The sequence below is a fragment of the Chrysochloris asiatica genome, unplaced genomic scaffold (assembly GCF_000296735.1).
Source record: "Chrysochloris asiatica unplaced genomic scaffold, ChrAsi1.0 scaffold00050, whole genome shotgun sequence".
NCBI classification, from domain to species: domain Eukaryota; kingdom Metazoa; phylum Chordata; class Mammalia; order Afrosoricida; family Chrysochloridae; genus Chrysochloris; species Chrysochloris asiatica.
In genome coordinates this window covers 1,226,524-1,253,068 of record NW_006408568.1, presented here as the reverse complement: position 1 = coordinate 1,253,068, position 26,545 = coordinate 1,226,524, and the positions used below count along the sequence as shown (strand labels likewise).

The 26,545-nt window shown below is 47.2% G+C and overlaps 2 protein-coding genes across 2 annotated transcripts in view; one reads left to right on the top strand and one right to left on the bottom strand.

Moving 5' to 3' along the window:
- The window catches only part of SCNN1A (sodium channel, non-voltage-gated 1 alpha subunit), a 29,643-nt gene extending 24,068 nt beyond the window's left edge, over positions 1-5,575 (bottom strand). Inside the window, exon 1 of the mRNA XM_006862666.1 lies at positions 5,219-5,575. Within this exon, the coding sequence (XP_006862728.1) occupies positions 5,219-5,574 (356 nt within the window). The 5' untranslated portion in view covers position 5,575. The remainder of the gene's footprint in view (positions 1-5,218) is intronic.
- Positions 5,576-20,255: 14,680 nt separating this feature from the next.
- On the top strand, positions 20,256-26,073 carry LTBR (lymphotoxin beta receptor (TNFR superfamily, member 3)). Its single transcript, XM_006862665.1, has 10 exons — positions 20,256-20,342; positions 20,480-20,576; positions 20,868-20,993; positions 21,075-21,227; positions 21,526-21,619; positions 21,819-21,913; positions 24,264-24,371; positions 24,669-24,694; positions 25,249-25,474; positions 25,832-26,073. The coding sequence occupies exons 1-10, from the start codon at positions 20,256-20,258 to the stop codon at positions 26,071-26,073; spliced, it is 1,254 nt and encodes a 417-aa protein (XP_006862727.1).
- Positions 26,074-26,545: the final 472 nt, after the last annotated feature.

The following is a 26,545-nucleotide window of genomic DNA, read 5'->3' as shown; positions in this document are numbered from 1 at the left end:
AGACAAGCAGACCAGCCTGGAACAGCTAGAAGAACAGAAGATACTTCTTGAAAGAAAGACTGACAGAAAAAATACAAAACAATAATAGCAGGCCGACTGATTACTACAAGAACCAGCAAGTTGCTCACCCAGGAGACATCAAGGCAAGTGGTTGGGTCCCCTCAGGACAAACCCCTTTCCAAGACTAAGACTCAATGGGAATACATGTTCTGACTGGTGAACACATTGGTCACCAATAAGGGGAAGTGAGGGGAAAACAGCAATGAAGCTGCGAGCTAAGTCCTACCTCGTTCAATAGACTCTTGTGAAGCCGGGTAGAGACCTGGTTGGCCAGCAGTGTGGCAAGACCTGGGGACTCTTGGGCCCAGAGTCAGTGACATAACCACAGAGGACTGGAGTAGAGTGAGGCGTCCAGCTGATAAGAAGAGAGGGCATATGCATAAGAACACTCACACTTGCAGTTAATACACATTTGACCTGGCTTTAATGACTGGATGATCAGAGCTCAACTAGAATAGAAAGAAGAGGAAAAAAAGAGTAATCTGATACAATGTGATAAACTTGACCTATACTTATGGATGCAGTAGCTCAAAAGAGGGAACAAGTCTTTACAGCAAGGATCATTCCCACCCCCTCCATACACTGAGCAGACAGGGATGGGCAAGTTGGACATTGCCTACCCAAAATGGGGGTGTGGGGGGGTGGGGGGAGGGGGAGGGCTACAAAGGCAAGAAGTAACTGTCTTACAAGGTTTCAAGAGGGAGCCTAGATCCAGAGGGCGTGGAAGAAGGTAGAATCCCCACTGAGTAGTATCCATCTGTTTGGGCAGGGCTGGTGAAAGGAGATGGGGATAGGTCTCTTGTGATACAATAGTGAATAATTGTTATCAGGACTGGCTGCAAGGGTTAGAAATGTAAAGGTGGACATTTTGTAGCAAAAGGAGGGGAGTGATTGACTTTGCAGTCCAGGAGTAGAGGTCCCTGGAACCATCAAGGGAGAAGAGTGCTGAGTGCGAGACCCTACCCAGAGAAGCAGTAATGCCAGAGATGGAGGCAGAGACAATAATGTGGAGAGACGGAGCAGCCAGGGACTCTAGACCCAGAGAGGGAGAGCTGGAGAGGGGCTGTGTGCTGATGCGGGGGTGGGGGGTGGGGGGACTTGTAGGGTTATACGCTTTGGTTGGTTGATGATCCATGGAGGGAATTGTAACCATGGCAATGAAAGAATATTTGATAGGATGAATGTAAAACTAATGTTCTCCAATGTAAACTATCACATAATTCACAATAAAACATTTAAAAAATTAAAATTAAAAAAAAAGCTATGCTCATTCTTCAATCCCTCCAGGGACTGAATGAAAACAATTTTCCTGGGCTCTGTTTGGTGAGGATGTGGCTGCAAAATAAGCAGTCTGCCTTGGGTGAAAAAACTCTTTGTTGACCAGAAAGAAAGGGATTGCAAAGGCTGACCCTTATGGTTGGATGCTTAGCACTTCCTCCCTGTTCCCTAGGTTGGTTCTAGCCCTCTGCCTTCTCTGCCCAGGTGTCAGATGTGTATTGCTGGTTAGCACTTAGCTCACAGGCTCTCATCCACGTCCTCCTGCTTCCCCTAAAGGAGTCACTTATGTAAGCCACCATCTCCCCCACCCACTACCATTAGCAGTGATTCAGACTAGCTCATCACCTACCTGGCGGCAATTAACCAGTCCACCCCTGCCTTTCCTCTTGAACAAGAACCAAAAGCCTGTGGATCTCCCCTCCTGTACTCCAGACAAGACAAATATCCACTGCTCCAATTGCTGCTGCTTCACACCAGCCATCCCCAACCCTGGGATGCCTTTGTCCTGTCTCTGCCCTCAGCTGCATTGAGAGAAGGGGCTTTGAAATCAAACACACTTGGATTTGTGATTCAACTACTAACTTGAAACTACTAGCTTCTAGGTGTGGGGGTTTGGTTTTGGAAGTCCAGTTTCATCATTTGCTCTCTGTCTTAAGTTGGGGAAGTTACTTAACTTTTTAGGACCTTGGTTTCCTCGTGTAGAAAATGGGAATAATTGTGGTATCTACTTCAGGAGATCTGTTTTGAGACTAAACTTAGTTTCATTCATATTATTTCATTTCTATTGATTTAGAAAAGTACCTGGCACATATTAAGTACTCTATGTGTCTGCTGTTATTGTTAATATTCTTACTTATCTGACTTTGATGAAACTATTTCACCTTGCTGAGCCTCAATTTTTCTCATTGGCAAAATGGAAATAACACCTGCCTGCATGGACTTGTCCAGATTACATGAGATAATGTTTATATAGCACCCAGCATGGGGTGGAACACATAGTAAGTGCTCAAATCTCCTTCCCTGCCTGACTCCAGCAGCAGTCCTTTGCACTGCCCAGGGACTCCAGCCCTTCTGCAGGTGGGATTATGCCCTTGAGGATGTGGTTCTCCCCATCCTGCACTTCCCTACAGGCAGAGACAATGGCTTCCACTCCCTTGGCCCCTTCTCTGAATTCCCCAGAGAATCTCAGAAAATATGCAGATTCATCCTGGCCCTATCCTACTCTCACAGACATCTCTTCAATGACAAAGATTTAGTGAGTGTCCACTACACTGCCTGATGGGAAGTCTCTCCCCTCTATCCTGTCCCACCTCCTGCAGATTCAGCCTGGTGGACTGTCCCTCTACCATGGCCTGAGGAGACTGGGCAGGGAGAGGTTAGGGTAGGTGGGCTACAGAAGGTCAGGAAGAAGAGCAGTAAAAGCCTGAGAGCACCAAAAACCAAATCTATTGCCTTCAAGTCAATTCTGAATCTTAGTGATCCTATAGGACACAATCCATAGGGTTTCCTAAATTTTTCTGGAAACAGAATGTCATATCGTTCTCCCACATAGCAGATGGTGGGTTTGAACCGCCAACTTTGACGTAGGCAGCCTAGTGCTAAATGAATGCACTACCATGGCCCCTGAGGGCATCAGAGACATAGAAACAAGGCTTTAGGGAGGAAGCAAAGAGAGTGTAGAGTAAGATATAACCAATACCTGACTGGAGTCCTGGTGTGGCGCTGTAGGATAAGCACTTGACCGTAAGGTCAATTTGAACCACAAGATCGGCGGTTCAAACTCACCAGCCACTCCTAGAAAACCCGATACAGGGTCGCTATGAGTCAGAACTGATTTGATGGCACTTAACAACAACAACAATATCTGACTAGAAATTTCATTTATGCCCTATCTTCTTGTCTTAGTATTAAAAAGATGCAGGGTTTGGGAATCAGGCAAATAGAGAATGAGTCACATTTAGGTCAGTTACTGTCTACATGACCTTGTGACTTTTCTATATTTGCTACAGTTTCTCCAACTGTTAAATGAGTGTAATATTGGTACCTGCCCCATAGGATTGTTGTGAGAATTCAATGAGATGCTTGTAGAATATTTAGTAGTGTTGGGTGCACAGAGCAGCTTTTTAGGAAGTGGCCCCTTTCTTAGAGATTATATGGCAACTAATCAATGCAATGGCCCAGTAGTTCTTTCTCTTCAGGATAAGACATCTCTTAATAGTCCAAGACACACCTTGGACTCACTAGAACATACGTAGGTCTCCACCCATCCAATCTCAATCTTCCATCATTGTACACGTATCCAATATGTATGTTTACACACACACTCATCCACTCACACACATAAACTCTCATAAAGGAGCTTACACTTCTTGAAAGCAAAGACTAGAACTCACTCCATCTCTACACTAATCACAGTTGCCTGTCTCCTATATCTTATTTTATCTTTCTGTCTCCAGTATCTAAGGAACCCTGGTGGTATTGTGGGTTAGGCATTGGACTGCTAACCATAAGGACAGTAGTTCAAATGCCCTAGCCACTCCATGGGAGAAAGCTGAGGCTATCTGCTCTGGTAAAGATCTGTAGCATCAGAAACCCCATATAGGGGTTGGGATCCCGCTATGAGCTGGGATTGACTCAATGGCAGTGGGGTTTGGGGGTTTGAGTTCCCAGTAGAGTACCCAGATAGTTGTTAGCAATAACAATATAGTTGTTGTTGTTAGCTGCCATTGAGTTGACCTCAACTCATGGCAACGCCATATGCCACAGAGTAAAATTGAGCTCCATGGGGTTTTCTTGGCTACAATCTTTAGAGAAGCAGATCAACAGGACTTTTCTTCCAAGAAGAGGTTTCAAGGTGGGTTTGAACCTCCAACCTTTCAGTTGGTAGCCAAGTGCAAGTAGTTTTGCTACTCAGGGATCTTTCAATAAAAATTACATTAATTATAATGTGAATTCTTCAAATGAAGCTACCATCTAAGCACACACAAAAAAAGATAACACAAATTGTTAATGAGTCTATTTTGCCAGATGCCTAGTACTGTGTCTGGTTTGACGTAAGTGTTCTCAAGGTGTGGCATGACTGAGTGAATACAAATAAAAGGTACATATAAACACCCAGACCTGCCCTCCTCTCTTCTCCATGGTCACCACCCCCTTCAGCTTCCAAACCAAAAATTGACAAAGCACAGTGATGAAACTCAAAACTTCAGGACACACCCAAGCACTTAAGGGTCAGGCACCTGGGTAGGTTAGGTGAATAGTGCAGCCCACATTTTAGCCTAGGTCTCTGGGGAGCAGCTTGACAAGGGGCTGCCCTTTCCTCCTCCACCCCCAGCTTCAGGCCTCACAAATTACTTTGCTGTCCTAACCACTACCACCTCATTTTGTTTGCTCCAAAACAAACTCCTTTTCTGAACAAACACTTACCCACTACCACCACCCACCACCACAGGGCCTCCCCTCCCTCTCTATTAGATTCTTCTGTTGAGATTGAGGAGGCCTTGGTCCTTGCTGTCATCTGGCTCCAGGGAAGGGATGGCATTAATCTCAACCCTGCTCTTTTGGAAATTATCAGCACCTTGACCTCATCAGCACCTTGACCTCATCTGCACTCCCTCCCACTTGCCGGAGGAAAAGTGGAGGGAAGAGGAGTGCCCCATTGGACCAACAGCCACACTCTGGAGAAAGCCAGGATGTTCAGATGGCTCTACTGGTCCATCAGACCAGGGGGCTCCCAATGGGAGGTCCTTCTGGGGGCAGGAATATTGGCTCAGACCCCAGGGTCTACCTGCCCCATGAGCACCTCTGTGTCCTAACTTAGAATCTGGGTTACCCTTTGAGGCGCCAAAGTGCTGAGGATATAGCAGAGGAGCCAACTGACCTGTAGGGGTTGAGGGTGCAGACAGTAACAGCTGGGAAGACAAGCTTGTCTGAGTTAAGGTTGATGTTGAGGCTGACAGGGTAACTGAAGTACTCTCCAAACAGCAAGCCAAACTGCCAGTACATCATGCCGAAGGTGCAGAGCCAGAGCACAGCCCAGAAAGCCGTCTTCATGCGGTTGTGCTGGGAACACACCAGCCGGATGGCACCATGGATGGTGGTATTGTTGCAGAAGAACTGGAAGAGCTCTCGGTAGGAACGGTGGAACTCGATCAAGGCCTCCTCCTCCTCCGTGGGCTGATTGGGGGCCTCAGGTTCCGGATCTAGCCCCTGCTCCTCAGGCTTGTCCCCTTTCATGATCCCTTAGGTAAGAGATGGGGAGGATGAGGGTAAGGGTCAGGGCTGAGCTCTGTGTCTCTACTCCTATCACCATCTTAAATTCAAAGTAGGGCCATGCCCACTTCCCACCCTGAGCCTGCTTTCTCCCACCACCTTCCCCTCCCTTCATCTTCCCAGGAACCAGCTAACCTGCCAGAGTCTGGGCCAGAATTACTGGAGCTGGGCTTCCCTGAAGTGGCCTCTCCCCTGCTTCCCTGATAAGGCCACCACAGTTTTGATTTCTGTCCTAGCACCTCCCTCTCTGTCTCCACAATAGTCCGTCTCTGCCCTTCTTAGTCAGTCACTTTCTTTGGTCTTCTTCCCTTCAGGGTCTCTGGGACTTAGCTTCTCTCTCTGCCGGTTGGTTTTCTTGGTCTGTCTTTCTCAGCTGTCTTCTTCCTTGCCTTGTCTCACCTCTCAGTATACGCTCAGATCCTGCCTCTCTTCTTCCCTGTCTTTCCTCATCTCAGTCTGGGCTCTGTCTTCTTGTCTTTGGCCTAAGCCCCAGGATTGTGTCCTGATTTCTTCTCAGCCCAGGGACACAGAACTCCAGGAGGTCTAGATTGCCTCCTGCTCCACACTCCCAGGTCGCGACTGGACTGGGACTGGTTCCTTTCCAGTTGAATCTGGCAGCCTCTCCTCTCCTCCCCCTCACCTGACAGGTGCACTGGCCGGGACTGGGAACCCGCCTGCCGGCCCGCCCGCCCCGCCAGTCATCTAGGGATGGAAATGACAGGAACCTCATTAGCATCTCAATTAAAAGTGAGCCGGGGAGGGGGAGGCTAAGGAGGAGTCTGAGCTGGCAGTTCTCCACAGGGAGGAGGGCCCCAAGGGCAGCAAGTGAGCCAGTGAGCACTAGCCAGGTGAGAGAGGGTCCTGAAAAAGAGTCTGGACTTGAGGGTTGATGGGGAGCTGACAGGTAAGGAGACTGGGAGACAGAATGACAAGTGTGGGTCAGAGATTTTGAACAAAGAGAAGGATCCTGTACGGAAAGCTAGGAGGGCAGACCAAGCTCCAAGATCAGTGAGAGGAGGTTGGGAAACCCGGAAAACTGGGGAAGGCAGAGAAGGGGAGATAGATGGAGGTGGAGGGGTGAGGATGAGACTGGAGACTTGAGAGGAGATGAGAGGATGAGAGGAGAGAGCCACACAGGAGAGTAAGGGGAGGGAGCCCTCGTGGGTGTCCAGAGTCCCTTCCCACAGTAATCTCTCCAAGGGCTAACCACATCTTCAGGTCTAGGGCCGGAAGATGAAGGCCTTGCATGGTTCCTCCCTGCTCAAAAGAGTGGGAACACCTCCAGGCTGTACACAGCACTCAGATTCTGGGGGAGCACCACTCTGCCTCTTCCTCCGGGTCCATCCTCTTCCTTCCTGACTCCTTATAACCACCCCCTTCTAGTTCAAGCCTGGGAGGGGCCCAGGTGAAGCTGGGGGCTGGGCGGGGCCCAGGACATTCTGTTCTTTTTACACCATTGGCTGCCAGGCCAGGAATGTGTAACGTCCCCTGTTGTGGTCACAGGTTGCAGGAATGTGGGCACCCGAGAAGCAGCCCAGGGGCCAGGCAGGGCACTGTGGGCACAGACTGGAGCCCAGGGAGAGGCAGGGCCAGCAGGCACTGATGGGCGGCAGGGATGTGGTCATCACTAGGTGGTGGGACAGAGGTGGTGGGCTTGGCTGAAATCATCATCAACCCTGGAAGGAAGGAGAAGCTAATTGGGCAAAATCTGTGCCCCAAACTTCATCCTTCAAGAGGATACTGAGTGAAGTGCCAAAGGGCTGAGTAAGTAGACAGGGAAGGGAGAGAGAATCAGGCCCCAAAGAGGGCCCAAGGAGATCGGGAGAGTCAGGCACATCTTCCAACCAAACCAAACCAAAAAACCAAAGCACAATTCCAACTCATAGCACACTACAGGACAGAGTATGACTACCCTCTAGGGTTTCCAAGGCTGTCTGCCACAACTTTCTCCCAAGGAGTGGCTGGTAGACCTGAACTGCTGACCTTCTGGTTAGCAGCTGAACACTTTAACCCCTGCAACACACAGCCCAGTCCCTGCATATGATGGTGGGGTCCACCATGTATGGATACCACCTCAGAGCAGCAGGCCTGGATGCCTTTATATGGGCAGACATGCAAACACAGGTCTGCCGCCACTGATACATGCTTATGGAAGGAGATGTTGTTAAGTGCCATCGAGTGGGTTCCAACTCATAGTGATCCTATAGGGTTTCCAAAGCTGTAAACCTTTTTGGGACCAGAAAGAGTCATCTTTCTTTGGTGAGCTTGAGCCGCAGACCTTGTGGTTTGCAGTCTAGTGCTTATCCTACAGAGTTACCACTCATGGTGCTCCTTTGGAAGGAGAGGTTGTTGTTGTTAAGTACCATGGAGTCAGTTTCAACTCTTAGTGACCCTGCACAGGGTTTCCAAGGCTGCAAATCTTTACGGAAGCAGAAAGCCTCGTCTTTCTCCCGCAGACCTTGAGGTTAGCAGCCCGATTCCTAACCACTATGCTACCAGAGCTCCTTTGGAAGGAGATAAGCCTGTAAATTCACAACTGCACTGTAATAAGATAAGGTTCCTGGTGGCAAAGGTAAGAAAATGTTACAGGAGCTTGGGGGAAGAAAAAAAAGGCCCACTGGGAGGAGTCATAGGAAGATTTTCCAGGGAAAGTAGCAACTCCACTGGATCTTGAAGCACAAGAAATTTACCAGGCCAAGAAGGGGGAGGGTATTCAGGGTTAAGATACAACCCACTCTTGTGGCTTCTTAAAGTGACAGCTGATATCAACCACAATTTCACTGGTTCAGTGCTTACCTGGACACCTGCTTATCATCCTGCCTCTGGGTATGACTTCATTTTCTTCATTTTCCAGATGAAGAAACAAGCTGGTTTCACAGAGATCACAAAACAAAATAGCAGTTAAAAACAGGATTCAGAATTTCTCTTCTCCATCTGGAGTTGTCTGCTTCATATGTTTGCCGTTCTTCCCAGACTCTTGGCAAATCAGAGCACATCCACACACAGTCTATGGATTTATCAGCTCTCTGGACCCTAATTATCTCCTTGCCCGCACCTCCCCACTGGGACCCAGGTACCCTAGAAGCTCCCATCTCTCTTGAATCAGGCCTTTAAGCTAAGGGCGCCTTGCCTACAGATGGGGTACACTGCTCTCTGCTTGTTTAATCACAAAGTTCTGAGAAGCACCTCCTGACTTTACTATTTGCTGGCTGGTACTTGAAACCCAACCACTGGCTGCGGGCAACACTGCAAATAGTTTTCACCTCAAGGGCTCTGTGGAAATCATCTGTCCTGTTGTGGGCTCAGCTGCAGTGTGCATAGTGACCTGGCACTGCCTTCAAGAGGGGCTGCTTGGATGCCACAGCATTCTAGGTCAGGAATGGGCCTGAACAAGCCAGTTTTTACGAGAAAAACAGGAGTCAGGAACCTGAACTTTTATCCCAGACCCATTTTAAACATCATCTTGTAGAGTGTGGAAATATTACCCAAATACATTTCTGTTGCAATACCATTTTCCAACAATAGAGAGGTATATAGAAGTCCCCCTCTGTCCCATTCTAGCCCCACACCTTTGCCCAAAAGGAGTCACTGTGATTTGTGTACCCATCTATATATTTTTGTGTGCCATTATATACTTCAATGTGTTTTTCCTTAAATTTTCTTTTGCTGCTGTTGAGAATATACATAGACCAATTAAGTACTTTCTACGTGTACAGTTTTGTGATGTTGATTACATTCTTCAAGTTGTACAACCATTCACCTTTTCTGAGTTGTTCCTCCTCCATTAACATAATCCACTGCCTCCTAAGGTTCACAGCTAATGTTGGAAGTTGCTGTTGTCAATTTGATCACATATACTCATTGCCATCAAGTCTATTCTGACTCACAACGACCCTACAAGACATAGCTGAACTACCCCTTTGAGTTTCTAAGAGTGAAAATCTTTACAGGAACAGAAAGCCACATCTTTCTCCAACAGAGTGGCTGGTGGGTTTGAACTGCTAACCTTGCAGTTAGCAGCCCAATGTGTAACCCATTATGCCACCAGGCACCTAGATTACATCTTGTTCTTCTTCCTAACAACCCCATGCACAACAGAATGAAACACTGAGTTCCTGTGCCATCATCACAATTGTGAGTTCATTACTGTTACCACTATGCCAATCCATCTCCTTGGGGGATGGGGGGGGTCTACCAAGCATGATGTCTTTCTCCAGGGTCTGGTTCCACCTGATAACTCCTGACAATGTGTCTGAAGTCTGAGAGATGAAGTCTCGTTATCCTAGCTTCTAAGGAGCATTCTGGCTGTACTTCTTCCAACACAGATTTGTTTGTTCTTCCGGCATCCATGGTACTTTCAATATTCTGATCACATACAGCTAGTTCTTAAAAGAGCATATGTTCACCCTAGACTATTGGCCTTGGTCTGGAACTGAACTTACCCTCATGGCTCAATGTTCAGCCACACAGTACATAAGTACAATACTAGTGAGGTATGCACACCATAGAATGATCAACTATCAAGATCAAAAGGACAGCATTTACCTGAGAACAAAATTCAGAAGAGTTGGGAAAGAAGGAGGAAGGGAAACAAGAATCACAAGAAGGGGATAAGTGATGTTACACTGAGGGGGTCGCAATCGTTGTTGAATGTAAAACTGCCCTGTAAACCTTCTCTCAATTCACACACACCAAAAAGAGCATAAGCTATTGTTCAGTTTTAAGATGACTACAGGGGACATTTTTGGCTTAAAGTTTAAAGATTGTATCAGGGCAAGAGTTCCTTACATATATTTTTAAAAAAACATTTTATTGTGTTTTCAGTGAAAGTTTACATAGCAGCTCAGGTTTCCATCGAACAATTTCTACAAATTTTTCATTGTCATTGGTTATATTCTTTAGAATGCATGAACATTATTATTTCTGTCTGGTTGCTCTGCTTCTATTAATCTAGTTTCCCTGATGCCTTCCTTACATTCTCATCTTTGTTTTAAAGAAAATGTTGACCATTTGGCCTCATAAAAAGTGAATTTTTTTAAAAAGAAGTACAGTACTTATAGGTAATACTTTCTTTCTTTCTCTCTCTCTTCCTTTCTTTCTTATCCAATTTGTTATTTAGCTATAAGGTGACCTCAGGGGTTAGTTTCGGTTCAAGGTTTGCAGAGTATCTTAGGGCAATAGTCTCGAGTCACCTGTCTCAACCAGTCCAGTAGGTCCAGTTTGTTCTCTTTCTTTTCTTTCCATTCTTTTTCTGTTCTGGAATTTGAGGTTCTGCCCCACATTTTTCTCCTATTCTATCAAGGCCCTAGTTAGAGCAGTAGTCAGGCAGCATTTAATTCTTCTGGTCTCAGGGTAGATGAGGCCTTGGTTTGTGTTGACTACTACTTGTCCTGTAGAATAGTTTTTTCGTTGAGTTTTTGGTTTCCTTCTTTTCATTTTTGGTCTGGACAAGCAGAGACCAATAGTTGTATCTTAGATTGTTGTTGTTGTTGTTGTTAAGTGCCGTCGAGTCGGTTCCAACCCATAGCGACCCTGTACAGGGTTTCCGAGGGTGTAAGATACATGTATTAAAAAAAAAAAACTCTAGTTTTTTTCCCATAAGTGGGACCATGTTATAGGTATTATTCTATGACTTCCATTTTTGTTTTTAAGCTATGTGACTTTCGAAAAGGCACTTTCCTCTCTGGGCCTCAGTCCTCTCATAGAAAACATGAAGTAGTAGGGCTGTGGGGATAGGATGGTCTAGATGGGCATATAAGCCCTTCTCTGCTTTAAGAGTCACCCAGGAGTTAGGAGTGGACCAGGAATGAGAACTGTATCTCCCTTTTCCAAGCTCCGTGCCCTTTCTATGAATTTCAGAGAAATCCAGTCGTGTTCTGTGCAGGCTCTCCCTCAGAGCTCCCATGCACCTCTCCCAGATCCTCAGCCCTTCCAACCCAAAGCTGCCTTCTCCCTCCCAACACCTGCCATCCCCAAGCCCTGTGGTGTGCCTCTGAAATGTACAAGGTCTACAGACAGAGAGGGAAATGAGGGATGAGGACCATTATAGTTCCTGCACCTTGCTCTCCTGGTAACAGGAGATAGCAGAGCTCACCACTTTCTCCTCCACGTGCCCACAGAGAGAACCTTATTTCCAACTCTGCCCTGGGGTGTGGATCATGCTATGAGGTCTCTGAGAACAGGGATCAGGCTTATATATCTGGGTGGTCCCAGCGTCTGATGTTGATCCATTCTGTAGAAGACAGCAGAATTAGTGGTCCTAAGGGGGAAAGCACACGTGAAAAAACTCCACACAGAAAATAAAACCTCTCTGTGATAAATCACACAACAAAAATGCACACATTTAACCCTAATGCTAGGGAGGGAGCAAGGTGGCTCTGTAGGATAAGCACACTGTGAAACACAAGGTCTGCAGTTCGAGCCCGCTGGCCGTTCTGCAGGAGAAAGATGAGGCTTTATATTCCTGAAAAGATTTGAAGTCTCAGAAACCCTATCCAGGGTCACCATGAATTGGAAGTGACTCAACGACATTTAACAACAAATCTTGACTCTAAACCTAAATAGTATATGGAATTTTTATGAGTGTTTTTGTTTTGTTTTGTTTTGTTTTTTTATGTGAACTTTTTCTGGTTGCTCTTTAACAGAAACCCTAGCTTCTATGAACTAGATGCCATTAGTACCCTTCCTCCACTGATTGTCCAGTCATTTCTATGAAAAATGTCTCCAACATTGCAAATATCTTCTGGGAGTCAAAATCACCCCCAGCTAAGAATGACTGGATTGAGGCACTGTCCCCAGTGAAAATGCAAACACCCCTGAGAAGTGTAGCCCTTGTCAGTTGCATGCTTCTTTACCAGACCCTTCCCAACCATACCAGTTGGCTGACAGCAGTTTGGGGAAGAGGAGAGGAAGCAGAATATTTTTAATCCATTACTCATGCTCCTGTGAGAAGAAGGATCTGTCAGCAACCCCCTGTGAAGAAGCCCTCAGAGAAAATGCCCTCCCACATTCCAGGAGTCTCTGGAGCACCCTGTCTGGGTCTACTGTTGACCAAGGGAACTCAGTAAAACTCTAAGGTGGTGATGGGCATGGAAGGAAAGCAAAGACAATGACCTGCCCACAAAGAATGGTAGACTTCTCACCCATGTGAGTCTCCCTTCATCTTCCTGGAGAAAATTGAGTAGGCATTATTGTTTTTGTTGCTGTTAAATGCCGTTGAGTGGGTTCTGATTCATAGCGACCCTGTCTAGAGTTTCTGAGGAGCAGCTGGTGAGTTTGAACTACTGACCTTGGGGTTCAAACTCACATTGTGATCCAGTGCATTATCCTGCAGCACCACACCAGGACATTATAGTAACCATTTATTGATAGCATTTATCAATCATTGACCTGTCAGGAAATAGGAAACACTCAAAGTCATTCAAACAAAAGAAATTTAACACAGGAGATTGTACATAAGTGATAAAAGAACTGAGAAACCAACAGGGAACGGCCAGGCTGCCATCTCTGAAGCCTTCAGAGCTATTTGGCAGAAACCAAATAGTGGTGCCTGCTTAATAGGAGATGGAATCATGGAGAAAGGAAAGGAGAGAACATGAAACACAGTCTCTGTAAGAAATGCCAAGAAGCGGTCATTGTTAGCTGCCCTTGAGTCTCATAGAGGCCGCATGTGAACTGTTCCATAGTATTTCTAAACCTGTGATCTTTCCGAAGCAGACTACCAACATTTTGGCTAGTAGTTAAGAGCTTAACCATTTGCACCACCCAAAAACTCCAAAGCAAACAGAGACAGGGAGAAAAAGCCTAGCTTCTTTCCTCCTCCCCAGAAGCCAGGTAGAAAAGGAGTCTGGGAAATGTAGTTCCCAGTGATACAGGGCAGAGCAGGGGAAGGGCAGAAAATGGATCTTTGAGCACACTAGCAACTGACTACACAAAAGTAAAGAGGCCAGGATTAAAACCTAGATCTTAGCATCCTTTCCTTGAGACCTAAAGTGTTCTTGAAGGCTAACGTGGCAGCACGGGACTGGCAGAGAAAGAAGAATATAGTTCAGCTAGCTGAGATTTCAAAGGATCTGAGACAGTGGTTACCTATAAAGTAGGTAACTGGGAAGAACATGAAGAAATCATTTGGAGTATAGGAAATATGCTGGCATTATGGATTGAATTGTGTTGCCTCAAAATATGTATTGAAATCCTAAACCCTATTCCTGTAGTTAAGGAGCCCTGGTGATGCCGTGGGCTAAGCATAGGGTGGCTAACTGGAAGGTTGGTGGTTCAAATCTACCAGCTGCTCTGTGGGAGAAAGATGAGACAGTCTGCTTCTATAAAGATCTACAGCCTCGGAAATCCTGTGGGGCAATTCTACTCTATCTGATAGGGTCCCTGTGAGTCGGAATTGACTCGACAACAGAAGTTTGGTTTTTGGTTTCATACCTATAGATAAAAGAGTCTTGGTGGGGCAGTGGCTAATTGTCTGGCTGCTAACCAAAAGATCAATGGTTCAACTTTATCAGCCACTCTTCAGGAAAAAGATACAACAGTCTGCTTCCATAAAGATTCAGTGTTGTTAAATGCTATCAACTTGGTTCCGATTAATAGTGATACTGTACACAACATAATTAGACTCTGCTCAGTCTTGTGCCAGCCTCCTAATCATTGCTACATTTGAGCCCATTATTGCAGCCACTGTGTAATCTACCTCACTGAGGGGCTTCGTCCTTTTTGCTCACCTTCTACTTTGCCAAGCATGCATGATGTCCTTCTCCAGGGACTGGTCCCTCCTGATAACATGTCCAAAGTATGTGAAGAAAAGTCTTGATTTCCTTGCTTCTAAGGAGCATTATGACAGCACTTCTTCTAAAACAGATTTGATCATTCTTCCAGCAGTCCATGATACACTCAATATTCTTTGTCAACACTACAATTCACATGCATCAATTCTTCTTTGGTCTTCCTTATTTATGGTCCAGCTTTTACAAGCACATAGGCAATTGAAAATGCCATGTATTCAAGGTTCAGGTGCACCTTAGTCTTCAAAGTGACGTATTTTCTTACTAACACTTGCAGTTGATTTGCCAAATCCAATATGCCATTTGATTTCTTGACTGCTTGACATTGATTGTGGATCCAAGTAAAAGTAAATCCTTGAGAATGTCAATATTTCCTCCATCTGTCGTGATGTTGCTTGTAGGTCCAGTTGTGAGGATTATTGTTTTCTTTATGTCAAGTTGTAATTCATACCAAACCATCAACACTCATAGGAGCAGCAGTCAAGAAATCAAACGACATATGCATTAGGCAAATCTGCTGCACAAGACCTTTGTAAAGTGTTGAAGAGCAAAGATGTCAACTTGAGGACTAAGGTGCGTCTGACCCAAGCCATGGTATTTTCAATAATCTCATATGGATGCAAAAGCTGGACAGTGAATAAAGAAGACCGTAGAAGAATTGACACATTTGAGTTATGGTGTTGGAGGAGAATATTAAAAGTGCCATGGGCTGCCAAAAGAACCAATAGATCCGTTTTAGAAAAAGTGCAACCAGAGTGCTCCTTGGAGGCCAGGATGGCCAAACTTTGTCTCTCATACTTCGGACATATTGTCAGGAGGCACCAGTCACTGGAGAAGGATATTACGTATGGTAAGGTGGAGGGTCAGAGAAAAAGAGGAAGACCCCCTAATGAGATGGATTGGCCAAATGGCAGCATCGATGGACTCAAGCGTGGCAACAGCAAGTAGTGAGGTTGGCCCAGAATCAGACAGTGTTTCGTTCTGCTGTGCATAGGGTTGCTCTGAGTTGGTACTGACTCAATGGCACCTAACAGCAACAACATATGCATGTGAAAGCCAGACAGTGAATAAGGAAGACTGTAGAAGAATTAATGCATTTGAGTTATGGTGTTGGAGGAGAATATTGAAAGTACCATGGGCTGCCAAAAGCACCAACAGATCTGTGTTGGAAGAAATGCAGCCAGTGTGCTCCTTGGAAGCCAGGATGGCCAAACTTCATTTCTCATACTTTGAACATATAGTCAGAAGGGACCAGTTGCTAGAGAAGGATATCAAGTTTGGTAAGGTGTAGGGTCAGAGAAAAAGAGGAAGACCGCCAGCAAGATGGATTGGCAAAATGGCAGCATCAATGGACTTAAGCGTGGCAACAATTTTGAGGTTGGCCCAGGACCAGGCAGTGTTTCATTCTGTTGTACATAGGGTTGCTATGAGTCGGTAACGACTTGACTTGATGGCACCTAACAACAACAATCCATACTGAAGGTGGCATCCTTTGATATTCATCAGTTAAGTGCTTCAAGTCCTCTTCTCTTTCAGCAAGCAAGGTTGTATCATCTGCATGTGGCAGTCGTTAATGAGTCTTCCTCCAATTGTGATGTCACGTTCTTCATGTAGTCCAGCTCCTCAGATTATTTGCTCAGCATATTGAGTAAGTATGGTGAAAGGATACAATCCTGATTTTTAAACCACACAGAATCTCCTTGTTCTGTTTGAATGACTGCCTCTTGTTCTGTGTACAGGTTTCACATGAGCACAATTGAGTGTCCTAGAATTTCCATTATTTGCAATGTTGTTCTGCTTTTTTTTTTTTCCAACACTATAATGGCAAAAATAGTCAATAAAACACAGATAAATATCTTTCTGGTATTTCTGCTTTCAGTCAGGATCCATCTGCTATCGGCAATGATATCCCTCATACCATGGCCTCTTCTGAATCTGTCTTGAATTTCTGGCAGCCTTCTGTCCATGTGCTGTTGTACCCATGTTTAAATTTTTTTTCAGCAATATTTTACTCGTGTGTGATTTTATTGATATTGTTTGAGAATTTCCACATTCTGTTGGGTCACCTTTTTTTGGAATAGACACAAATAAGGAACTGTTCCAATTGGTTGGCCAGGTAACTCTTTTCCAAATTTCTTGGCATACTGTGACTGAGCCCTTTCAGTATTTCATCCTAGCCACCTTGGAAGCCCTGTAAGGCAATTCTACTCTGTCCTACTGGGCTGATATGAGTGGAAATCTGCTCAAACAACAATAGGATTTTTATAACTCTAGATGTAATCTCATTTGGGAAAGGGGCTTCTTTGTTATGTTAATAAAGACATATTAGTGTATTAAAAACCTAATCCCTTTTGAGCTTTAAAAAAATCAGATTAGGCACAGAGAAAAGCAAACAGGGGAAAGGCAGAAGCAGTGTGGAGACCACCAAAGAACCAAAGAACGCTGGGGCTAGAGAAGTGGAGACAAGGGTTTTGCCCAAAAATGAACAGAGACCATGCCTTCCCTAGAGCTGGTGCCCTGAATTTGGACTTCTAGCCTCCTAAACTGTCAGAAAATAAAGTTATGTTATTTAAAGCCACCCAGTTGTGGTATTCCTGTTACAGTACCACTAGGAACCTAGACACATGAGAATATACAAACGTGAATATGTACTGATCTGGATATATAAGCCTACCAGCCACTCCATGGGAGAAAGATGAGGCTTTCTGCGGCCATAAAGATTTAAAGCCTCAGAAATCCAATAAGGGTCACTTACCAATAACAATATATATATAAGTGAAGTGGATTGTGTTGGACTGCTAACTGCAAGGTCTGCGGTTCAAACCCCCCAGTCGCTCCTTGGGAGAAAGATGAGGCTGTCTGCTCCTATAAAGATTTACAGCCTCAGAAACCAGAAGGAGCAGATGTATGCTGTCTTATACGGTCACCATGAGTCAGAACCAACCTGATGGCTATGGGTTCTATAAGAGACTCGTGCACCTGATGCACTTCACGCTATATGTTATGGTGTGGTGGTGGCGGTTGTGTGCCAGCAAGTTGGTTTCAACTCATATCAACCCTGTATAAGGTTTCCAAGGCTGTAACTCTTTATGGGAGCAGCAAATCTAATCCTTCTCCTGAGGAAAAGACTGGTATTTTAACTGCTGAGCTCGCAGTTAGCAGTCCAGCTTATAATCTACTATGCTACCTGGACTATAAAAGGTATAAGAAAAATAATCCCTGTCTTTTAAAGAAAAATCCTGAAATAGTTTCAAATGAAATGATATGGCATCTGGAGTATGCTAAGGGAGAGGGATGAGATGTGAAAGAAATAAGAATTATATATAACACTGAACAAAGTCCCACAGGGAGGGGTGAATAGTGCCCAGGTGACTTATCTTAAAAGCATGTGTTAGCCCTTTTATTCCAAGGGAGACACCATGAGTTGTTGTTGTTAGGTGCCATCGAGTCGGTACTGACCCATAGTGACCTTATGCACAGCAGAACGAAACATTGCCCAATCCTGGGCCAACCTCACTACTGTTGCCACGCTTGAGTCCATCGATGCTGCCACTTGGCCAATCCATCTTGCTGGGGGTCTCTCTCTTTTTCTCTGACCCTCCACCTTACCAAACATGATATCCTTCTCCAGCGACTGGTCCCTCCTGACAATATGTCCAAAGTATGAGAGACGAAGTTTGGCCATCTTGGCTTCTAAGGAGCACTCTGGCTGCACTTCTTCCAAAACTGATTTATTGGTTCTTTTGGCAGCCCATGGTAATTACAATATTCTCCTCCAGCACCATAACTCAAAAGCATCAATTCTTCTATGATCTTCCTTATTCACTGTCCAGTTTTTGCCTGCATATGAAGTTATTGAAAATACCATGGCTTGGGTCAGGCGCACCTTAGTCTTCAAGCTGACATCTTTGCTCTCAACACTTTAAAGAGGTCTGGTGCAGCAAATTTGCCTAATGCATTATATCCTTTGATTTCTTGGCTGCTGCTTACATGAATGTTGATGGTTGACCCAAGCAAAATGAAGTGTTTGACAATTTAAATCTTTTCTCCATTTACTTTGATATTGTTTATTGGTCTAGTGGTAAGAATTTTTGTTTTCTTTACACGGAGGTGCAACCCATACTGAAGGCTATGGTCTTTGATCTTCATCAATTAAGTATTTTAGGCCCTCTTTGCTTTCAGATAGCAAGATTGTATCATCTGTGTATTGCAGATTGTTAATGTCTTCCTCCAGTCCTGATTCCATGTTCTGATCTGAAATCAGCTTGAACCTCTGGCAGTTCTCTGTCAATGTCTGGTTGCAGCCAGTTTTGAATTAACCTGGTACATGCCCATGAGAAAGATGAAACTTTCTGCTCCCACAAAGATTTACAGCCTCGGAAACCCTATACACGGTCATTACGAGTTGGAACTGACTTGATGGCACATGACCACCACCATCACCTGGTACATATCAGCCTCTAAAATAAGTGGTGAGAAGCTGGATGTAAGGTAAAGATTCAGCCCAGGCTTTGCAGAGCTCCCAGCCTGGTGGGGAAGTGGACACTAAAAAACAGGCTACAGAGAACAGTCTGTGTGGGGATATACTGACTAGGGGAGGGGATGCTTCCCAGAGCCCAAATGAGTTAGCCAAGAGAGCAAAACCCCAGAGGCAAGAGAGCCAGACAGAAGAGGAACAACTGCAAAGAGTTCCATGGGCTGTTAACAATTTGAAGGAAAATGACAGGAAGAAAACGGTAAACTACTCTGAATCCTGGTCTCCTTCTACCCAGTGCCCTGGTCCTCAGTCTTCTCATCCTTAAGATGAGGGTCAGGATTGGCTGGGGTCTCAGGGCCCTTCCAGTTCAAAGGGATTCAAAGGCTCATTGTTGGTGAGGAAGCTGGTGAGGACTTTGGCTACCACCTCCAGCCCAGCTGGCCCCCACTCATAGGGAACTTGGGCTATATATCCTTCCTATTGTCTCATCTGAAGAGAGTCCCTATGGAAACGGAGTAGCTGGCGTGTGCCCATTAACGTGTGAACTGGGTTGGTTTGGAGCAAGGTGGAGACTAGACAAGAAGCCCTTGACTGCCTGGCTTGCTGTCCTTCTATGCTAGTCATCAGAAGAGGACGACAGTCTCTGAGGAAGGCTGCCAACTGAGACACTCGCTCCCAAAGGCAGTATCTGATTGGCATCTGTGGGTGTTTGTTCTGTGCAGTCTCCATTTTTGTCAGTCCTGTTGTGAAGTGTCTTCCAGTCGATTCTGACTCATAGCGACCCCACACAGGGCTTCCAAGGCACAGCTGGTAGTTTTGAACTGCAGACCTTGTGATTCCAAGTCCAGGGCTGATCTTACAGCGCCACACCAGGAGTCCTTTGTCAGTCCTATGCCCATCTTTTCCTGCTTTGACCCTTGGCACCCAGCTCTGTCCCCTGGTCAGCTCTGCTGCCCCTTTCCCACCAGCTGCGCCGCCTGTCTCTTCGGATCAGGCTTCGGAAGAAGGGAGGAGGCCTCGGTTCCGGCGGCGGAGCTGTCCTCACGTGCTTTCCCGGCCGGCCCCCTCCCGGCCGTGTCGATGCAGCCAAGCCTGTTCCTCTTCCCGATTGCGATTGCGACAGGCCGGACTCGGCTCCCGAGCTCCCTGCCCCGCCCCGCAGCCGACTCGCTCCACTCCTACTTCCTGAGCCCGGCGGCTGCAGCCCTGGAGGCCAGGCCAGGCCGCTCCCGGCCTCCGGGGGCACGTCGGCCTCAGTCCTGTCCTAGCCCCTGGGCTCAAGAAGCTGCCGCCGCCGCTGCCCGGGACATCCCGGCGCCCGTCTTCCTCCCACCTTCCTCCCAGACCTCCCCGTCTGGCCGATCGACCAACTGGCCGCCATGCGGGCCGCCTCCCCTTGTGGCCTTGCCTGGGGGCCTCTGGTGCTGGGATTCTATGGACTCCTGGCAGCGCCCCAGCCTCGACTGGTGAGGGGGTTGGGTTGCTCAGGTGGGATGGGGGCGGATGAGGGTAGGGAAGAGGGGGCTAAGGCTCTTTCTCGAACTCCACTACCTCCCAAACTGGCCTCTAAGTTCTTCCCCCACCGCCACCACCCGTTGTGAAGGTGCCCCCATACCACTCGGAGGACCAGACCTGCCAGGACCAGGATAAGGAGTACTACGAGCCCAATCATCGAATCTGCTGCTCGAGCTGCCCGCCAGGTGAGCTGCAAAGGCTGGCGGAAGCCTGGGCCAGGGAGATGGCTAAGAGGGATCTCCAGCCCTCTCACTGCCTGTCTCCAAGGAACAACAGCTGGTGGACACAGTGAGGGACTCTGGTCATCCCTCAGTAGACTGAGATTTGCCATCTTCACTGAGATTTACTTGTCTTCATTGAGTTGTTTACCTCACTGAGCAGTAGCTGGAGAATTATCCAGGGGGAGGCCGAGAGAGACTGAGGTGACAGTGGAATCCTGGTCTACTAACACCCTTACTGCCCCATCCACTCCCTAGGCACGTATGTCACAGTTCAGTGTAACCAAAGCCAGAACACAATTTGCTCCCCGTGTCCCCCAAATTCCTACAACGAGCACTGGAACTATCTCACCAAATGTCAGCTGTGCCGCCCCTGTGACCCAGGTAAGTGGGATCTGCCTGGGGAGGGTTGGGTGTGCCTGGAGTGTGCAGCCCTGTGCTGAGCTTCCCCTGTGTCTGCACCAGTGATTGGCTTCGAGGAAATAGCCCCTTGCAGCAGCACCAAGGAGACCCAGTGCCAATGTCAGTCAGGAATGGTCTGCGCCCATTGGGATCCTGAATGTACACACTGTGAGCTACTCTCTAACTTCACACCTGGCACTGAAGGTGAGCTCAAAGGTCAGAGGTCACTGGGAGCAGAGGGCAAGAAGGAGGTTAGTTTGAGTAGAGACAGCATGGTACAGTGCTCTCCCCAGGTAGTTCTCACTCCCTGAGAAAGGCTCACAGAGAGGTTTGCAGAGAAATGACAGGTGCAGAGGACTCAGGAAGGGAGAGATTTGGGCAAAGTAGGAAGCATTTTGGAATGGATCAAAGATCAGGATGGGTAAGATCTACAGAACAGGGTAAATCCAGTGGGCATAAAGGAAGATTCCCTTCTGGCCATTTATCCTGGCCGGCCCTGCCTTTCTCTTGCCAGGTGAAGACAGCAAAACTGACAACCATGTTCCCTGCAAGGCAGGATACTTCCAGAACACCTCCTCCCCCGTCCCCCACTGCCAGCCCCACACGAGGTTGAGTATGCCCCTGGCCCAAAGATGGAGTTCTCTCACCCTCTCCCTTACCTCCCCTGTCTGCCAAGAAGCCCCATCTGCTGATGCCCTTCCCTGCTAATGCTCACCATACCACACTCCCAGTCCCATGTGTCCACTTGAGTAGAGGTACTGGTGGATGGGAGCATGCAACGGTCATGGGCCTGTCTTTCCTGCACAGGTGTGAGGACCAGGGTCTGGTGGAGGTAGCTCCAGGCACTGCTCAGAATGACACTAGCTGCGGGAGCCCATCAGGAACGCTTCCAGAGACACCAGGTGAGGAACCCAGGCTGAGGGGCACAAGGGTAGTCAGTTCTGGGGAAAGAATTCTACTTTCAGACTCTTAACTCTCTCCTTATATTTTATTTAAAAAACGAATCCTTCCACCTCAGGATTGGGGCAAGAAGAAACGTTCATTAAAAAGGAATTGTGGAGAATGTCTGGGCTAGTTTACAAACACACATGCAACACACACTTGTAAAGACAATGGAATTGGGAAATAATGGAATTTTCCATGAACTTTTTGAACTATATTAAACATATAAATTACAAACTACATGTAATACTATGCCAAGGAAACTGCCGCACTAAGGTATAACTCTCGCTCGGCTGGTTGTCACCATCTTGGACACGATGCCATCATGTAACCCATTCATTAGATTGGCTGCCTCTTGCCCACTTTCATTCTTAGAGAGATGATTTCACATTTGACTCAGTCTCCATTATTTCTATGGACTGGTTTCCTAGCCAAGCAGATGATTTCAGGATGTTTCTAATACAATGACTGTAACTGTTATTACATGGGGGACAGTTTACTTCATTAACTTTTTTTAATTACCAAGTATTTATAATCACAGCTTCTGGTTTGTGAGAGCTATTGTGTCAGGAGTCTGTGAAGCACTTTGCATTCACTCACTCTTAATCCCGTTAATAATGCTATAAAGTAGGTTCCATTATTATTCTCATTGACTAGATAAGGAAACTGAGGCTGAGAGGTTAAGTGGCTTGCCTAAGGTCACCAGGTGGGTAACTGGTGTTCCTAAGACTATACTCAGGTCTTTCTTACTCCTAGCCCATGCTATAATGCCTGCTCACTGCAGAAAATTCAGATAAGCAAAACTAAAAATAACCATAGTGCCATCACCTGGTATGTGCACTCTAACATGTTACTGTGTCCTCCCAGATGTTATTCTATGTGTATCAACACATCTTTTTTTCTAAAAGTGTAGTTCTTTTAGTGTCTTGTAACCTGATTTTCCATTCAACAACACATCATAATTATTTTTCCATGTTCTTTTTACTACTTTTTAACTACCTGTCATATACTACTTGCATTTAGAACATCTGTGAGCTAATCCCTCATTTTATAAATGGAAATCCTGATGTCTAGAAAGGTGAAGTAACTTAAAATGTTACACATCTGGGCAAGCTGACCTGACTCCTAGTCCAGTGTCTTCCTCTGCCTTCCTCTGCCTTCTGCTCCTCTTTGGTGGTGGTTATGTGCTGTGGAGTCAGCTCCGACTCATAGCGACCCTGCGTAGAGTTTCTGAGGCTGTAAATCTTTATGGGAGCAAAAAGCCTCATCCTTCTCCCACAGAACAGCTGGTAGTTTTGAACTGCTGACCCTGATTTGTAACCACTACACTACCAGAGCTCCTTCTGCTCCTCTTTAGGCAACAGATTTAGGTGGATCTGAAAGGGCAAAACTCCCAGTACATTAGTGTCCAAGTCCCTCCTGACTTTCCCCCAGGTGGCTAATGGGAACAATGAACTCCATGCTATAGATGGTAGTACTAAAACCCACAGAAGGACAGAAATCATTCACTGCTACAATCAGGACCTGAAGGAGCTCTGGTAGCATAGTGGTTACGAATCGGGCTGCGAACCGCAAGTTCAAAAGTACCAGCTGTGCGGCAGGAGAAAGACGAGGCTTTCTGCTCCCGTAAAGATTTACAGCCTCGGAAGCCCTGTACAGGGTCGCTATGAGTCAGAACCGACTCTATGGCACATAACAACAATCAGGACCTGACCATTTAAACTCCCAGCCTCCCTGTTTTGGTTCCTCCTGGAACCTGCCCTGAGCAAGCTGGCATCCCCAGCTCTCCCAGGCAGCCATGGACAGAGTTTGGAAGCAAGGCTCGCCCATATTCCCACCCCTGTAAACACTCCACGGGTGGAACAGGGCAATCCTAAGTCCTCCCACAGTGGCCCTTCTGGAAGATGAACAAGTCCACAGACACATTGCTCTTCTCTGTGGCCTGAGTCTGTTTACAACCCTGAGCCCCACCCTTCCTGTATGCTTCCCGCCTCCACTTCCAGCCTTTCAAGACTAGCTGCATGAGCTTCTGTCCTTCACCCACAGGACTGCCCCAGTTCCCGGTCCTATACAGGGGGGCACCTGCACACCCCCAGATCTCCAGGATGCAGTCTCTCCTGGCTGTCAGATGGCCTCCCAAAATCCAACTTCATTCACCCTCTCTGTCATTTAAAGGAAGCTTCTCTAATTCTGCCTTTAGGAACTAGTTCCCCCTTTCTCTGTCTGGGTTGTCCAGAGAACTGGAAAGCTCTTCCTTGACTTCCTTTGTCCTCTGCCCTCCTGGGGATTATCATCCCACTTTGTCTGCAGGAACGATGTTGGTGCTGGCGGTCTTGCTGCCACTCGTCTCGCTCCTGCTCCTCACCACCGTCCTCGCCTGCACCTGGAAGAGCCACCCCTCTCTCTGCAGAAAACTGGGTAGGAAGTAGTCAGTGGCAGGCAGGGGGCAGGCTGGGCACTCTGTCCCCATATGGTTGGACTGGGAGAAAGGAAGGAATAGCCAAGCCTTCTGCCCTTTGCACATCCTTGAGACTCCCAGTGCCCATCCCAATGCAGACATCATCCTCTTCATCCAGCCCTTATTCTGGGGCTGGAGATAAGGATTAGCAATAGCAGTTCCTTCTGGGACCAGAGGGTAGGGGTGGGGCGTGGGGCAGAGAAAGGCTGGGGTCCGAGGTTTGCCAAAGTTCTCCACCCATTTCATTTCCGTTGCAGGATTCCTACTCAAGAGGCATCCAGAGGTAATGGGGACAGCTGAGAAGGCATTAAAAAGGGACAGAGGATGATGAGGGAGCCAGGTTGGGGGAGGCAGGGCAAGAGAGTGCAGACTTATTTGTTCAACAGTCATTCATTCATCAACTAATGATGTTTTGAGTACACCATGTGGTAGGCACTGGGGATTCAGCAGGGAACAAAACAAATACGTGCCCTCCTGGGGTTTATGTTCATGTGGAGCAAGAATAAAGTTAAACAAATATGTGTATATCAGATGGGGGAAATGGTGGCGAATAAAGTCATAGGGGAGTGATAGTGGCAGAAAATGGGGTATGTTGTTGTAGACAGAGTGGAAGACCATTCTGACAAGCTGACATTTGAGCAGAGACCTGAAGAAATGAGAGAGCTGCCATGAGGATGTCAGGGTGGGAAAATACTCCAGGAAGACTGATCATCAAGTGCAAAGGCCCTGAGTCAGGGAGGACCGTGAGCTGCCTAAGCATTGGGTAGGGGTTGGGAGTTAAAGTCAGTGGTGTCTGGAGCCCACATCAGTGGCTCATTCTCTGCTTCTCGCCTGCAGGGACCTGAACTCAATGTCGATGCCAGCTGGGAGCCTCAGAGAAAAGACCCACATACCCCTGACCTAGTAGAGCCACTTCTGCCCAACTTTGGAGAAATGCCCCCAGCCTCCGTCAGGAACGCAACAACCCCAGTGTTGGAGAAGGAGGTGCTACAACAGCAGAATCCTCCAGATCTGGCCAGGGAGGCAGAGGCTAATCTCGGGGATCAGGGTCCAGTGGCCCATGGTGAGCCTGGGTCAGGCCGGCAGTGAGAAGTGGGTGTGCAGAAGGGTGGGGGGAGAGATGGGTGGCAGGGAGAGAATACAAGCCAGACAAAAAAGAAAAGATGCAAACAGGCAAAATAGAGACTCCGGCCGCCAGCCACCAAGTCACAATTAGAGAAGTGGGAAGAGACCCAAAGCCCCAGAAATAGAAATAAATACAGAGCTTAAGTAATCCATAGCAGTGGGAGAGAGAACAGGGAGGGAAAGCGAGAAGGCTGAGAATAAGGCATGTATGACACTGGGGGTGATGTTGGGGCCACACAGACCTTCCTTCCTCAGTGACCCCTTGGCCTCTCTCACTTTGCCTCCCTTCCCACAGGCACCAATGGTATTCATGTCACTGGCGGATCTATGACTGTCACTGGCAACATCTACATCTATAATGGGCCTGTACTCGGGGGAGCACGAGCCCCTGGAGACCCCGCAACACCTCCAGAGCCTCCATACCCCATCCCAGAAGAGGGTATCTCTGGCCCTCATGGCCTTGTTGCCCCTCACCAGGAGGATGGTAAAGCTTGGCACCTGGCTGAGACAGAGACACTGGGGTGCCACGCCCTCTGATGGGACCATGGAGCCAATTTGTTACTCATGCTTGATGGTGTCTGGGAAGAGACGAAGTGGGGTACATGGCACCTTCTCCCTGAGACTGGCCTCCCACACAGGATGCACAGGGGACCTTGGTTGGGACCCTGAAAGCAGAGTCCTGCGGGTCCAGGTCTTGAACATTCTCAAGAGCAGTGCCAGAAACTGACTAGGCTCAGTGCCCTACTCAGGGCTCACTACCACCTGGCAAACCAGAGCCCTCACCGCAGCCCCACCTGCACACTGAGCTATACCAGCTCAGCGCCAAGACCTGACAGGACAGGTGTGCCAACTGCTGCCACAGAACACTCAACATGGAGGCCAGCATATGGTCACTTGCAAGAACATCACCAGGAACTCTGAGGGATTCGTGGTGCTCATCCCCAAGCTTCAGAGGCCCTGCAAGGGCCCACATTGTACATGGACTGAGGTACCCCTGATATGGAAGGGA

Excerpts from the sequence above, each read along its gene's own strand:
- LTBR (XM_006862665.1), top strand. The coding sequence starts at position 20,256 with ATGCGGGCCGCCTCCCCTTGTGGCCTTGCCTGGGGGCCTCTGGTGCTG. Across the intron at positions 21,228-21,525 it reads CACTGAAGGTGAGCTCAAAG|GTGAAGACAGCAAAACTGAC; the intron begins GTCAGAGGTCAC and ends TTCTCTTGCCAG. Across the intron at positions 21,620-21,818 it reads CACTGCCAGCCCCACACGAG|GTGTGAGGACCAGGGTCTGG; the intron begins GTTGAGTATGCC and ends TTTCCTGCACAG.